Source organism: Gadus chalcogrammus, chromosome 5, assembly GCF_026213295.1.
Source record: "Gadus chalcogrammus isolate NIFS_2021 chromosome 5, NIFS_Gcha_1.0, whole genome shotgun sequence".
Classification (NCBI taxonomy): Eukaryota; Metazoa; Chordata; class Actinopteri; order Gadiformes; family Gadidae; genus Gadus; species Gadus chalcogrammus.
The window spans coordinates 20,412,480-20,428,859 of record NC_079416.1 but is presented as its reverse complement, the minus strand read 5'-3'; the positions used below and the strand labels follow the sequence as shown (position 1 = coordinate 20,428,859).

General features: G+C 48.1%; 1 protein-coding gene across 1 annotated transcript in view; it reads left to right on the top strand.

Moving 5' to 3' along the window:
* The first annotated feature begins 2,467 nt into the window (after positions 1 to 2,467).
* The window catches only part of pacs2 (phosphofurin acidic cluster sorting protein 2), a 57,262-nt gene continuing 43,349 nt past the window's right edge, over positions 2,468 to 16,380 (top strand). Inside the window, exon 1 of the mRNA XM_056590934.1 lies at positions 2,468 to 3,240. Coding sequence (XP_056446909.1) covers positions 3,122 to 3,240 — 119 coding nt within the window. The 5' untranslated portion in view covers positions 2,468 to 3,121. The remainder of the gene's footprint in view (positions 3,241 to 16,380) is intronic.

The following is a 16,380-nucleotide window of genomic DNA, read 5'->3' as shown; positions in this document are numbered from 1 at the left end:
TATTTTTTTCTATGCTAAATATCCCTTGATTTCTTTGTCCCATTATTTTTTCTCATTTTAATGCTCTTATCAACATGGAGAAGTGCATCGGCTTGCCTTGTGCACAAAAAAACAACATTGGCATATACTGATCAAAACAGGACGATACTAAAAAAAGCCTATAGTGCAATTAAACGATGAACATACAAACATACTGCCTTGAACATAGCAGTTAGGCTACTGCTTCTTTGTTTTGAGCCAAAGAAAAAAAAAAAAAAAGCATCTGCCTGTTTAGTCATGACTGACTAAACAGTGACCACATCCACTTCCTGCGTTCCTTAGGACGGCGTCCGAGGCCAGGGTGACAGCGAGGGGGAACTGCTGGAGGTCGGCGGTGCAGGGGCCGCATCCCGTTGTCCTGGTAACCCCCCCCCCCCCCCCCCCCCTCTGGATCAGGGGTACCTGAAAACACAGACGCACCCCTGGGGGGTGGGATACAGCGCGCTAGGCCGCTCGCATCCCCAAGAGAGGGAGAGTTGGGGGCCAGCCCACCCTTGAAGACAATCTAGGGATATTAGTGCATTTCTTTCATTCACTTTGTCTCGGAAATTGTTCCACACACGTTCCTTCATCAGGCTCCCACTGCTGGGACTGAATTAGTTTCAGCGACTCGAGCGAATCTCTATGAGGAAGTATTTTATCGCCCTTCAAATGTTTTTCTAAAGCTATTGAATCACAAGTAATGATAATCTAAAATAAAATGACACTAGAAGTGTTACCATAACACATGCAAATGTGCGTGAATAAAATCTGTCCATTATGGTTTGTCCTAACAGGTTTGCTGTTATACCAGTTCTGTCCCAGTTCTCCTGTGGCGCCCTTTACTGGTCAGTTGAGGGCATGACACCTACTGTATCCATGGTGACCGGAAGCCTGAGCGTCTCTCCTCCTCCTGCATGCTGTCACAGAGACAACGTCGCACCAGATCTACAGCAAACCAGAGTCAGTTTTGGTTGGTGGAAATAGGACCATATAAGGATACAGGACGGAATTCACCTCATTCGACCCAGGAAGTAGAACGTTGACCTCTGTAGCTCCAGGGTCAGTGACCGGACGAGCCAGCAATGCCCCACCTGTATTTAAATTCATGATAAATGAGATGAGAAAATGGGGTCAGCTGTATGCTGATCCCAGTACCAGCTATATGGTACCTAAAGAAAGCGAAAAAAGGATTTGTTCATAATTGTTATTACCAATCATGTATTGATCATCCATTGCAAAGGCATTCTGTTCTTCAGGGAACTCTACCCACAGTGGCCTGTCCAAATGATACCATTCAGTTACAATATAGTGATTTTAACAATACAACACCGTATTTTATATACTACAGCAAGCAAAGATCATGACTTTAACTAACGTCTAGAATCTAACAACATACAAACCCTGAAAACTGAAAGGTGATAAATGAATAAAGTAGTATGAAGGACTTAATCGACCACTAGGGGGCGGCAGAACTGACCTGAGAACAGGCAGGGCAGAGCGGTGGGCCTGGTGAAATACTGTGTACCAGTAGGTCAGAAGGCAATCATTTTTCGAAGCCTACCACGTCAGCTGGGGGGGGGGGGGGGGGGGGGGGGGGGGAAGAGAGAGAGGCTGGATTAACGTGTAGATTGAATTGACTTGATTGAAGTACACTGAATCTTTAATTAGTTCAACTAATTAATATCATTATTCAGTCTATGGCGCAGACAGGCGTGTCTCTGGGGTTCAGGGCTTATTATGGCTTTCATCAGAGAATGTCTAAAAGGAGACGGGCTCTGCTTTTATTAGCCTGCGTTTCTGGGGATCAACGTCAGGCGCGTCGTTAGGGCGCACCAAAACCGTCACTGTAGCACACAGGACGGTTCCCCCCCACCCCCCCACCCCCCCAGCCCCCACCTCTTGGCTAAAGCCCCGGATGTTTTGAATTGCTAGCATTGGGCCTGATCAACGTGAATATTAGGGGTGGGAAGTCTGACACCGAGGCGCAGATGCTCGTGTCACTACCGCAAAGTGACACAGATTGTCACTGTTTTGTCTGCGATGCTTTGTAGCTTCGAAGCATTTGCGATACAATCGGGAATAACATTTTAAAGCCCCATGCAGCTTTGCACGCCCATATGACAGACACCGTTGAGGTCAGCCGCAGATTCAGGACCATGTCGCCCTCTGGCGGTGAGTATTTGACAACGCTCTGCCGATGTTATCCAATGGTATCCAACCCCGGACATATTGAACAAACGTCATTATTTTAGGGTGTGGTTGTCCGTTTGGCGTCTTACCTGTAAAGCACCACTAGATGGCAGTGTTGCTGCACGCTTTTTAACGATTTGATTTGTTGACCTGCAATAATAGTATCATACGTTAATAGGGCGATGTTGTATCATATACGGTTCCGTTTAAGAGAAAAACTGTAGCTATTCGTTTTATCTCATGCATAGAGGGACTCAATCAGTTTTAAAGTTGAGTTGGCGCTGCATTGAATCAGATGTGAATAATAGAATGGGGCACTGAGGCGGTGCAGAGCGTCCCGCCTCCAAATGTCATTGAATCCTCCGGGTGAAACATCACGAGATTTCACCTGGGAGAACTGTCTGGGTGATCAGCCCCGAACGAGAACCAAAGTGTCGAGAGGACCGTGAACATCGAGCCCGCCCAGGTCACGGCACGCCCCGTCCCGGTCCTACCGAGTGACCGCTCCTCTGCACCGGAGCACCTGCACGTGCAGCGAGGGAAACGCGCCGCGGGACGCGCCGAGTTGCTGAGGAGGTGACGGCGCAGGACGTGACGTGAACTCCTGGGGGTGGACGCGGCGGGCGGGAGGTCGCGTCGCGTGCTTGGGCACAACAAGCTCAGCGGGCGCTGCTCGGACGTCTCGCGCAGGCACTGCAGTCTGGACCACGAGCTGTCTGGCAGGAGGAGGAGGAGGAGAAGGATGCGGCGCGCGGTCTCTGCTTCTGACGTTCACGTTGCACTGACGTAGACGCGAGGGACGCGAGGGGATCCGAACCAACACACGGACCGTGCAGGAGGATATCGGAACAGTTTTTTCTGTTTTTAAAACAAGTAATTATCATTCGGTTGGTTTTGAAGCGTCCGAGCCATGGCGGAGAGAAGTGGCAGGTTGAGTTTCCCCGGGAGCGGGTCTCTCAACAGGCCGGTCCCGATGAACCTGTTCGCGACGTGGGAGGTCGACGGCTCGTCGCCCAACTGCATCCCCCGGTAAGAGAGTTGGTGCCCGGGCCCTGCGGCCCCAGTGCCCCGCTGCTGCCCCGGCTCTTTAAACTTTAGACCCAGGCGGACATGCTGTCTGTCGGTCTGTCACACGCAGCTGAGCGACACTTCACCACATGTTGTCTGGATGGGCTAGGACCAGAGATGGGGGGGCTACTGTTACCCCTACATCATTGGATCTTAAAGCCAACTGATTTTATGTGTTTAACCATGTAGGCTGATGTGTTGTCACTGTGAGACGGCATCTTTCTTAAGAAAAGCACAATTTGAACGATGGTTTTTATAACACTTCATTACAAAATAACGGGACCTGATGATCAATTAGTAATGGAAGTATCACGAAAACCCACATCCCGTTTTTTTTAAACAGATAGGCTAGATGAGTATGTTTCTCTGAGAACGAACCTGCTGCATCACACATGTTCTCGGAGTTCAAATCCTAACAGGTGACATGTTATGTGGGGCAGAGGTTGATCATACGCTGTATGTTCAGGCACTGAACGCACTGGAGTGGACGGTGGAGTCCTGTCCCAGTGTGTGATTTAGTGATGCATCTCCCCGCTGTATCCGTCCTGATTATGCGGGGGATTCAATCACCTACAAGGCCCCTTAGGTCAAGGTAATCATCCTCTGGCAGCACAAACTGATCCGCTCACTGTCGCGTGCGACAGCAGAATGCGGCGTTGTTGGAGGCGTTTGAGTTGCCGCCAGGAGTCTCCGGTCTGGAATCCGCGTCACCGCTGCTTTCACCTGCTGCTGGTGGCGTTGTCGTTGATGCGCAAGGCGTTAATCCAAACCCATTGCTCCGCGCGGTGATGTTTTACGAGTGTCCCGCTGTCTGTCGTTCAGAAGCTGCCAGGCGCTCTAAGAAAAGTCTGACGGTTGTGACACCTTTACCGAAAGATCTTCATCAGCTGAAGATGATGAGGTCTGAAATAAATCACCCAGAGAAGAAGGCAGGATCATAGCGACAGATTTACCACACCTCATAACTCCTGAGGCAGACGTTTCATTGGTTCAATTCACACCCAACTCCCGAAGCTCCTCGCTCAGGTCCGCTCATATGATTGGCCAAGAGGAGGATGGAGACGATGGCACCAACTTCCTTTTCCCGGGGCCTTGGAGCCCGCGATGAGTTGTAAGCAGATTAGGGCAGAGTGTACCGGAGGGTTGGTTTTCCCAGTGCCTCACAGTAGCTCAGCGAGCTAAGCGTTTACACAGGTCTTGGGTTCCATCCCTTCTGGATGGGTTGGCGTTTTGCCGTCAGGACTGACGGTAAACCGGCCGAAGTCCTTGACAGGCGGTGGAAGCACTGATCCGGCTTTCCATTGATCCCTGTGTGTCTTGTCCAAGTGCTTTGGTAACGTGTTTGTATCTCACCTCTTCCTCCTCCTCCCCCCATTCACCCTGACAACTGTCTCCCCCTCGTCTCCCTCTCCCCCGCTGTCTCCCCCTCTCCCCCCAGCCTCCCTCTCCCCCCCATGTTAATTAATGAACCATTAATTAACATGCAGTAATAAGCATGAACTCACAATCCCCACTGGCAGAGCAAGGCATTAAAGGTTAGGGGTTGGATTCTATGCTGAGAATGTATGCACTCACAACAGGGCCAACATCACTGGATGTTACACAGTTAATAGCCACAGCTGGACGATGAGTTTAATTGATTCATGGTTCATTCAGGTCTAATGATAAATCAAGCCGAGGATACGGACGACTGATCAACACAATTAGGCTCCATAATCGGTACAACTGTTTCCGTCTTTGAAACTAAATGCCTGCTCCAGCGTGTTGATTGGTCAGTCGCTGCCTACCAGGGGGACCTGCCCTGGAGGTCATCAACCAATCTGGTTTCCCCTTGCATAATAAAGCTTTGTGTCCGTGTGTGGAAGACGTCCTGTCCTGTGCATGCATGTGGACTCGATGGAACGGTGATGTGGTCATGATTATTATCAGGATGTACTTGTGTTCCGAGATTCCCTTTGCCATTGTGTTGCACCGCGATGCTCGGGACGGGAAACCGCAGGGAAGACGTCGGTGTATTAATGTGTGCCGATACCATTTCTGTGCGGCAGTGATATATTTTCAGTGGTTCATTCTGTCGGTGAATGCCATTGTTTTTAAATGACAGAACAGGACATAGTTGATATGTGAAATCACCTTCAGAGATATGTATAATATATATATATGATAAGATATCTATAATACCCCAACAGCTATTCTCTTCATTTGCGTCTGCTTAGATTACATTAACGTTCCCCTTACTTAATCTTTTTCTTCTCCTCCTCCCCAGATGTCAACAATGCTAATCATGCTAACAAATGCTAATGAATGAATGTCTAAAGTCCACGTGCGTCCCCCCTGTGTAACATCGATGGTTCTGTGTCGAGAAGCTCTTGTTTTCTCGTCCCGCCTGCTGCATGTTCTTTTGAAGTGCAGCATCCATGTTGAGCATCTTTGAAGCAGCAAGCGGGCCCACAGACGGTATCTCTAAGTGCTGCCAGAGACAGAAGGGTGAGGAAGGGGGGGGGTGAGGACTGGACCCTCAAGGGGGCGGGGTCGGGGGTGGGGGTGGGGGGGGGGGGGGTGTAGGGGGCGCTGGAGCCAGTAGGTCGTCGTTTTTTTAAGACCCTGAGTTGGAGGATGGAGGAGGAGAAAGTGCCTGCGATGCTGTTTTGATTCCCAGCGAGATAGTCCGTCTTTTGTGCGCCCGGGGGGGCTTGAGAGCAGCCTGGCACTGGACGGAATGCAGAGTGGGACGAACCAGGAGGTCGTGTTAATGGGCTGCATTGTCTCCCCACCTCCTCCCTACTGGTCGCTGCTGCCGGCCCCCTGCAGGGATGAAACAACAACACAACATATTGTTGGTGCTTGGCTGCCACTACCTCCTTATGCATGTGGGATGGGAGCGATGAGACACAGGATAAAATGTGCTGGGAATCCCAGAAGGAAGATTTCACGTTTATTGTCGTGTGATTGTTAACTGTAAAAAAGTAGACTCAACCAGACGCAGCAGAATTAAAGGAGCGTTCTAAGAATTTAAAAGAGATGCAAAACTCCCATTAGAATATGCAGGAATCGACAAAAAATAGATCACGAATATATTGAGATGTTTGTTTGTGTATTTATTTTGTATTCGGTTGAAGATACGATGATTAATAACCTGCAAGGGGATTATTACAGCATGATTCTGGTCTTATTGTAATAATCAATGTTATGAAGCTAGTTGATGAGTGACTATGAATAAATGAAGACCAGAAGAAGAGAAGCTAGCCTAGAAGCTAACCTAACAATTGTTAGTGCTTGGCTTTTGGTTCTATGAACACTGTACCGACAGTGATATATTGTTTCTCTTTCTTCTGACAAATGTACTCGCTTTGGATAAAAGCGTCTGGTGAATACTCTAAATATAAATGTAAATGTAAAGGGCAAAGTCTGATGAAAATAATCTAATTCTGATCTCTCAATATTCTGTGGGATGGTACTGTGTCTTCACCACAACGCTACACAGGTTCATAACGTGTCATCCTCCTGGTTGTAATTGGACTGCATCTATACTGCGCTTCTCTAACCAGTGGCAGCTCAAAGCGCTTTACAATGTGGCCTGATATTCAACCATTCAAGCACACATCCACAAACCAACAGCAGTGTCAACCATGGAAGGTGACAGCCAGCTCGTCGGGAGCAGTAACGCCTCGTGCCCGCTGCCTCCGTCCGTCGACTGATCCCCATTGACTTTGAATGGGGACGGACGCGCAATGCATTGTGGATCCGTTCGCTCCGTTGGAGCCTTCGGCTCTGTCAAAAAGTTGAAAAATGTTCAACTTTTTCAGCAGTGACGGATCCGTCATCCAATGAGATCGCGTATGCGAAAATGTGTGCAATGTCTCGGGCTCTTACGACCCCGGAAAGCTCCCCCATCCGTCACCCAAGCCTTCCGACGTCCTCTGACCGAGGGTTAAGTGTCTTGCTCAGGGATACCTCGACAGCCGGGGATTGCACTAGCAACCTCCGGTTACCAGTCAACCCGATCTACCTCCTGACCCACATGCCGCCCCTTGCCCCTTGCCGCTGTTGTACAGTTATAGTAGGACCCACTGGCTGGCCGTGGTGGTCCCTGACATCACCCTAGTTTAGGAGGACCACCACCAGGGCATCAGTAGGAGGTTCAGCGCCATCAACACCCCCTGCTCTCTGGGTCCTCAGCCAGATCGATTCTGCTGCTGGGGAGATTCCTCCTCGAGCACCACGCCTGCCTAACCCCTCCGTCCATCCCTTCACAGCCCATTTCCTGGTTGGTTCATCCCCCTGAGAGGAGTCTAAAGCCCTGATCCGTTGTTCCGTTGCTCTGGGGGAAGAGTGGTGGGCACAGGAGGAAGCTAACCCCATCTCGTTAGACATGAACCAAACTGAGGAGACCTTTGTTTTTTCTTCCCTCAAAATGTTAAAACATAAGGATAAACCTGAGGAATCAAGTCAGAACTGGTCCGTTGTTCAAACCCAACCTCAGGACCTTGCTTCAGGAGATAGCTTTCCCTGTGCTACCTAGGGCTAAGGCTCTGGAGCCAGAAGTCAAGGCTGACCGCTAGCGTTGTTGTTGAATGACTGATAGAGCAGCGAAGCGATGCCAACATCATCTCACAGCCAAGGAATCAGTCAGGCGTACAATCCCCCTGGTGAGCTTGCACTTACAGAGGCTGAAGGAGCTAAATGAAATTAGCTTCTTTGGATAAATAATTGAACCAAGCAAAATAAGCTAACTGAATAGGCTAGCCTCTTTAGCTAACGATGTTAAAATAAGGTAACTTCTGTAGTCTATTATGCCTTAAATGCAAATTTAATAAACTACGCTATTTCTTGCCTCTAAAGTTGTTAGCCAAAGAAGCTAAAGAGGGCTTACTTCTTTAGCATGGTATGAAGGTAGGCCCACCATTGGTCTTGTGAGGTGTCTAATGCTGTTGTGCTGGGGCGACAGGCTGTTGTTGGCTCAATATCAAACATGGTTTTACTGTTTTACTCTCATAATACCCAGCCCTCAAATCAAATCCATAGCATTTTAACGAGGGACGCATTACAAGCCCACTGTAGGAGGAGTTTTACGAGCATTTTTCTAATTACTTTTCTTGGCTCCCAGAGACTTTCCCCTGTGCTTTTATCGTAAATGATCTGCTATACGCGAGCAGCATCCTAGAGCTAGCGTACTCTACACAAGAGCTAAGCTAGCCCTTGGTATGACTAAAGATGAAGCCAACAGCATATCGACCAGTGCAGCAGTTTTCACTCTGAGCGGACTAATGTGGAGATGGAGCAGGCTAAACGAGATTAAACTGAACCTAAACCTCACTAAGAAACAGCTGACGACACGATATCCCGCAGCCCTGGTTTGATCCATCAGCTAAATTATGTTGGGGGGCGTGGTGGTGTTGGTGGGGGGGAGTGGGGGGAGTCCTGGACTTGAGCTCCAGGTTTGGAGGGTTTTGGATGGTGCCAGACTTTCATTTAGTTCAGAGGCTCTCTGAGTTAATTTATTCAAATTGTTCCATGGGATTCATTCTGAACCAAGCTAGTGCTGTTAATTTGACTGTTAAACGCGGTCGAAGCCAATTAATAGTATGACCTGACTGCTGGGGCCGAAACCAATTAAAGAGCTTATCTTTACTTCAGAAATAGACTGGAGACGTTATTTCCTGGAATGGTACAGAAGTACAGTTTACCTACATTTCTTCACTTCCTGTGACAGGCCTGGCCAATACATCTCCTAAAGTAAAATCTCATATTATCTAAGTGCTAATCTTATCTCACCTTAGAATGTAACATAAGGGTTTGGATCTTCCTTTAAGATAGCTAGCTAGCTACCAAAGTTGTCCTGATGGAGGATAGCGTTGAACTAGCTCTCGTTTTGTTCATTTGTCACACAGAAGCCATGAATTCATTCTTCCTTTTCTATTTTTGTACCCACACTGCTTCTGTCCAAGGTTAGCAAGCTTTGTTGTGGGTAATTTTTAGCATATATCCTTGTGGATGAGCTATCGCGTGTGTGTGTGTGTGTGTTTGTGTGTGTGTGTGTGTGTGTGTGTGTGTGTGTGTGTGTGTGTGTGTGTGTGTGTGTGTGTGTGTGTGTGTGTGTGTGTGTGTGTGTGTGTGTGTGTGTGTGTGTGTGTGTGTGTGTGTGTCTGTGTGCCCGAGCTTGCGAGTTCTATTGAATTTATGAATTTGTAAGCTTGGGTCAAACCGGAGCAAGGGGTGGTGCATGCATCATTCTCTAGGATGTCTTGCTTGAGGGGACTTTGGCTTTTGGGCTTAGATCTAGTCAAGCAGCAGCCCCAGCCCCTATCTGAGTGTGTCGCCGATCGCCCTGAGCTGTTATGGATTAAACGCTGTGTTGTTCTGGACGTTTTGGGGCCGTCTGGTTGGTTCCATCTTGTGGTCTGCGGAGGACATTTCTGCACACTGCAGATGAAAACGGCTTGATGGATGAACGCAGAGACGTGCTGGGGCTGAGAGCCAGAGAAGGGTAGCATTTGGGCAACATCGGAGACGAGAGAGCGAGCGAGAGAGAGTGAATGAGAGAGAGAGAGAGAGAGAGAGAGAGAGAGAGAGAGAGAGAGAGGGGGGGGGACAGCTTTGGTCCCATGAGGAACGCCTCCTCGGATTAATCATCACTCGTGGAAATGTTTGGAATAGTGTGTTTCTTCTTCCTCTCCATCCCTCCAGGGAATAACTTTGTGTGCTCGACTGGATCTCGGCCTCCTGGGGACGGGATCAGGCAGCAACACACACTCTGTACAGAGATGCTAGTGCATGCGTGCACAGGGTAGCAGAGAATGGGGCAGGACGGTTCAGCAGCCTGGTGGGGTTGGGACCAAGCTGGAGGTTTGATTCCCAGTGTCTGAGGAGGACACATTCAAGATTCAAGAAGCTTTATTTAGCCCGAGGGAAATTACTGTGCAACAGTTTCAATACAAAGGTAGTAAAGTAAAGTACTACACAGTTAGATTAAATAAGATAACATAACATAAAATAAAATAATCAAAATTAAATAAAGGCTAACATAAAATAAATCAAACAATTAACTAAATGCAACAAAAGTAAGCACTTACAGCTAACATAGTAGAAAATTGGGACCCTGTCTGGTCCACATGTGTCTGAATCCACTGTAGGTCGCTTGGAATAATAGTGTCTGCTAAATGATGTGGTGGGTGCTTGTAACAAATAGTGCAACAAGCAATAACACAAATTAACATGTGTGTTGTTGTTTTTTTGACACAACCACAAACTGAGGCCTCTCTGCACAGATTGAGTGGTCTAACTCTGTACAGATGGGCTGGTCCAACTCTGCACAGATGGACTGGTCCAACTCTGCACAGATGGACTGGTCCAAACAGCTGCATCTACTGCCAGTAGTTCAGTCTCCTGGGAAGGTCTCTTGGCGTCCGTAGTCTCAAATGAAATTTCCCTTTTGACTTCTGAAAAATACATTGGAAAGGATCCGGGCAAAAAAGCGAAATGTCTTCTTGACTCCATGCTCACTGTGAGTCACTGTTTAGTGTATTCAGGAATATATTCTGGTTTCCTTAGTTCCAGTGGTGCTTTAACTGGCTACACAGTGACCCCTCACTGCCCTTTCACCAGTGTTTGTATTGCTTTAAACTCGTAAACTTTGCGGGGACCTTATTGGCTGCGTCGGGCGCTGTTTGTTCACCACTGACTATTGATTCAACCGCAGTGTTTACCCCCTGTTTAGTGTGCGTGCTGTTGCTAACGTCCTTACCCTGATTCAGCTCATCGTTTCTTCGAAAGGAACTCGAAAGACAGAACACATTCAAACATTCAATCTCGTTATTTAACTAAAGATTTATTTTTGCATTCTTATGCTTTGTTACAGAGATAGAGTGGGAGGGATGGGAGAGAGAGGGGAGCACAGGCAGCAAATGCCCACGGGCAGGACTCGAACCCGGGTAGCTGAGCCTATATGGTACGCGCTCTACCCGGTGAGACACTATAGAACTTAGCTTTTTCCTCTTATGGGAGGCTTTCCCCCCCAGGTCGCAGTGTGTGTTTCGTCGGTTCCCTAGTGTTCTGCCACTGTTGGTGATGGTGTTGGTGAAGCCTACTCACGGTTCACCCTCTTGGCCGCCCTGCAGGGCTGGGTCGCTCTCGCTCTGCCACCACACAGGAAGGGGAAGCAGCGTTTTATCTTGTGTTTTCATTTCACTTTTTCACGTCACGAATTCAGAGCAGGCGCGCGGTGAGATGGAGAGAGATGGACACAGAGACACAGAGACACACACAGTGGGACACACAGTCACACACACACAGAGAGGGACACAGAGACACACACAGTGGGACACACAGTCACACACACACAGAGGGACACAGAGACACAAAGACACACACAGTGGGACACACAGTCACACACACACACAGGGACACAGAGACACACACAGTGGGACACACAGTAAAACATACACAGAGGGACACTGACACACACAGAGGGACACACAAACACACAGAGGGACAAACAGTCCCACACACACATATACACACACACACACACATACACACACACACACACACACACACACACACACACACACACACACACACACACACAGACACACACACCGAGGGACACACACACACAGAGGGACAAACACACACACACACACACACACACACACACACACACACACACACACACACACACACACACACACACACACACACACACACACACACACACACACACACACACACACACACAGAGGGAGAGTGGGAGTGTGTTCTGGGCTAGCTGAGTCATGCTTTTGGACCCAGGGCCAGGACCAGAGCCAGGACCAGAGCTCCGGACCTGGGCGTGGTTGGCTGGGTCTTACTCCCTGGGTCCTCTCTGCTCCCCGCTCTCCCTGGAGGAGGAGCACGGGGCATTAGTCACGGTCGCGTGTCAAAGGGAGGGAGGAGTTGTGTTACAGGCACGGTACGTTACCGTGGCGACCGGATGCTGAGCTAGCTCACAGCGGCCCTAAGTTTGGCTCAAGCTGACTCCAGCTGTTTGGTGTTTTGAACTGTAACAGTGGAGGAAGAATAACGTTTAACAGGGGGGCGGGCTCATGTCTGGTTAAACTTTACCATTTCCAGATTACGATTTCTGTTCCATGCCAGACGGCATCATATATGGACCTTGTGAGATCCAATGTTGGCACTATTGGATCCGCTGTGGTCCTTTGTGAATTATTTGATGGGAGGAGTGACTTTGACACAATCGCCTCTGTGAGCGTTTACGGCAGGCTTTCCGAACACATTATTAGGTATTCACAGCGATTCTATGGATACCTATTTATACTGGATATTATCTTCATTTGTAGTCCTGATAGAGTTCTGATCACGTTCAAGTCAAATGTAGAATTGTCAAACATCAAGCCACCAATGTTGCGCTCGCTTGAGTATCACTGCCATCCCATTTGCAAGGTCACTATGATGTCTTCGTCCGTATTTTTATGATGTTATTATGGGATTGTTTTGGTTGTGCTATTGTAGCGCATACGCACGCACACACACACATACACACACATTTGGCTGCAAAAACTCACAAAAAGCTTTTATAGACAGAGTTATAAAAACAAAACCATTCAGTCTGTAATTAACCTTCATCCAAACGTCAAAGGCCCACAAAACCTCCCTTCCATGTCTTCCAGCAGGCATTAGTTTCTTTTGAATTGCCTAAGCCCTCCTACCTCAATGACATCTGTTTCAAAATAATTCACTGGAAGTCACTTACGGATAAAAGCATTTGCCAAGTGTCTTAACAGCCTTGAAATGAACTACAGTTGATATTGTTGGACTGATTAACAATAAGGCGCTTTTATCATCCATTCGTACTTGGCTTTTGTTTATATTGGATATGAGAAGAACGTTGCATATCGTTCAACAGGCTAACAACTGTTGAAGGATGGCTTGTTGTTGCAAACACAGATGCAAATGCGCCTCTACCCGGAGCCTTGTCCGTCCGCCGCTGAATAAAACATTGTTTTGCACAGTGATGCCCAATTTAATGGGCCATAGTTCGCCCTCATAAAACCTTGATCCTGCTAGAAATGCAGTCTTCAATTTGTGCGGGGCTAATGTGCAAATCCCGTACTGTCAACCAGCGGCTGTCGACAGACACCTTAATCCCAATGAGTCACCACATTAAAGCTGTTTATTAAAGCTAACACTCTCTTCCTCTCCACACCCTCCCCTGCCAGCCGGCTCACAGGTCAATAAGCATCCAAAGCATCTAAAGCTAGAGTAGGCAATTTAGAGAAACCGGCCAGAGTTCGGGTTGAGGTTAGGGTTAGTAGTCGTGCGTAAACATGTGACTAGCTCGCTAGCTTTAGGACTAGCTCTGCCTTGCCTTGTAGAAGACACTGGTCATGCCTAATCAGGTGACCAGCTCGCTAGCTCTAGCTCTGCCTAGCACTAGCGATAGCTCTGCCTAGCCCAGTGGTTAACTGCGTGGCCCTGTTGGCTAGCCACTAGATGCATAAAGTCCATGAGGATGAAGATGCCCAGCAGTGTCTGTTGTGATAGACTGGCCTGGCGTCCCTCAGGGCTCCATGATAGTAGTCCTAAGATTTGTGTGATGCTGCAATGATCCTTCAAGATCCTTCGCACAGGAGTAGGGGACCCTTCTGCTGGTCCCCCCCCCCCCCCCCCTGGTCCATGGTCGAATGGGTCCACACATGATTCATGTTCATCTTGGTCTTTAACTCATTTTATCAGTCTCGTTATGTTACGCACATATCCGGTCTCGACTCAACGTTTTCACATCTTTCACAAGCAAAAATGCACACAATCACGAAAATCTCCAGGAAAATCCCCCCTCTATGTGTATATCTTACACACGCACACACGCACAGTGTTGTGGGTATAGTCCTTTAAGGAGGTGTGTGAAGCGTTTCTAGGTCAATGTTGTTGGAATTCTTACTATTCATCCCTCCTCCCTGCATCTTTAATATCTGCATCTTTTATAGATGGAAATATTTTCCTCCTTTTTGCTCCCATAAGATAGTCTCACTCCTGCAGTCTCTCTCTCCCTCTCTCTCCCTCTCTCTCCCTCTCTCTCTCTCTCTCACTCTCTCTCTCTCTTTTTTTCTTGTCGGTTTCGTTTTTGTGTATCTGTCTCTCTCTGTTTCTTTGTCTCTCCCTCTCTCCCTCCCTCTCCCTCTCCTCTTTCCCCTCCCTCTCTCTCTCCCTCTCTCTCTCCCTCTCTCTCTCCCTCTCCTTCTCTCTCTCTCTCTCTCTCTCTCTCTCTCTCTCTCTCTCTCTCTCTCTCTGCTGTATTTTGCATGAGGCAGGAGGGCCCTATTTGAATTATGTTCTCATTGGTTGTTTTGCCCTTCTCATTCTCATTCACAAACGCCTTTTGAACAACACTTTAATCTAGCCTGGTTTATGAGGACTGTAGCGCACCGTGACATTTCACAAATAAATGTCACGGAAAATTGCTGTAATGGAAACGAGAGAACCGAAATTTAACGACCAAAAACTTTTGGCTTTTGAACCGCCCCTTTAGCCACTGACAAGCTAACATCTTGTTTGTGATGTAAATGTATGAAAGCCGCATAGCCGAGCCCTCTGGCAGGCCGGCCTTTGCCCTACTAACAGCCAATCAGAGCGGTGTTAATTTATGATGTGGTGCGAAATTATCTCGTAATGCACCACTTTCTATTGTTGTGCCTTTGAAGTGTTTTTAATGGCATGAGTGATTATTATAGAATGGTTTATGTGTATTCCATGGTTCTTACTAAATGTCTTCCTCCTGGCAGTGAATGCCGCTGTCCTGACTCAACACATTTTGGTCTTAAAGGGTCTTTGAGGGGGAATGCTGACTTCACCGGTTCTCGAGTTGAAGTCCTGTGTGTCGCGTTCTTTAGACTCCAGCCTCTTTCTGCGTCCTCTGGGGATTTTGCTCCGTCCATTTTGTTCAATTAACACCTGCCTGGATGCGTTACGGCATGTAAAAAGCTGATAGACTCTCTTTCTCCTCTCTCTCTCTCTTTTCTCTTCTTTTCTCTTCCCTTCTCTTCTCTTCTCTCCTCTTGTTTACACTCTCTTCTCTACCTTACAACTCTCTCTCCTCACCCTTCTCTGCCATGTTTTCTCCCTCCATAGGCTCTGAGCTTAGAGAAGGTGTCGCCATGGGTTACCCGCACCTCTCCAAAAAGTGTTGAGCTCCAAGTGGGTTTCCTGTTAACTAACGATGGGCCGCTCTGGGGGGTGCGCCTCATGTATGTTCAATATTCACCTCATGGAGATCAAAGATCAAGTCACTGAAGGCCTTCGGATACAGATCCGTATCACCCCACCCTGACTGCTCCTGACGAGCTGGCTGTCGCCCTGCGTGGTTGACTCCGCCGTCGCTGTGTGGATAAATGGTTGCATGTCGCTTTGGATAAAAGTGTCGGCAAAATCCCTTAAATGTAAATGTCTTCCAGTGAATAATCAACACTCAGATCTTAGACCCCAATAGAGTAGGGCCTGGCCAGCTTACTGTAGCAGTACAGTATGGGTCCCTTGTTGGTTGGGTTCAATCCTGCTGCCTCTGCTGCCTCTGCTGCCTCTGCTGCCTCCTCATATTGATTTGGATAGATTTAGTAATTGGCTTGATGAGATACTCTTTGTGTTGGAGTCCAATATCTGAGTCTGCGTATTGTATCGACTCTTAACGGGGTGATATTGGTTATAAACCTGCGACGGGTGTCCTCAACGGGTGTCCTCAACATCGCGTGGATTAGTTTCATCGCATATCTTTGTCTGATTTTGGCATTCAAATATAAATGGTGGCTCATCCACTACGTCTTCCTCCATACACAGAGACAGAAGCAACAGAAAACAGAGTACATTCTGAAAGAGATGAGGGACAACGAGTCAGACGGCCGAATGTTCCTCTCTCTTGCGTTGTTGTCGTCGTCGTCGTTGTCGTCGTTGTTGTTGTTGTTGTTGTTGTTGTTGTGGTGGTAGCGGTAGCGGTGGTAGCTGTGGCGCTCCGTGTGTCTAGCGGCCTGGTCTCCCCGCCGCAGGCCGCTCGCTAAATATGCATCACATGCAAACGACTCCAAAGCACACAACAAAGAGAGGGCACAATGA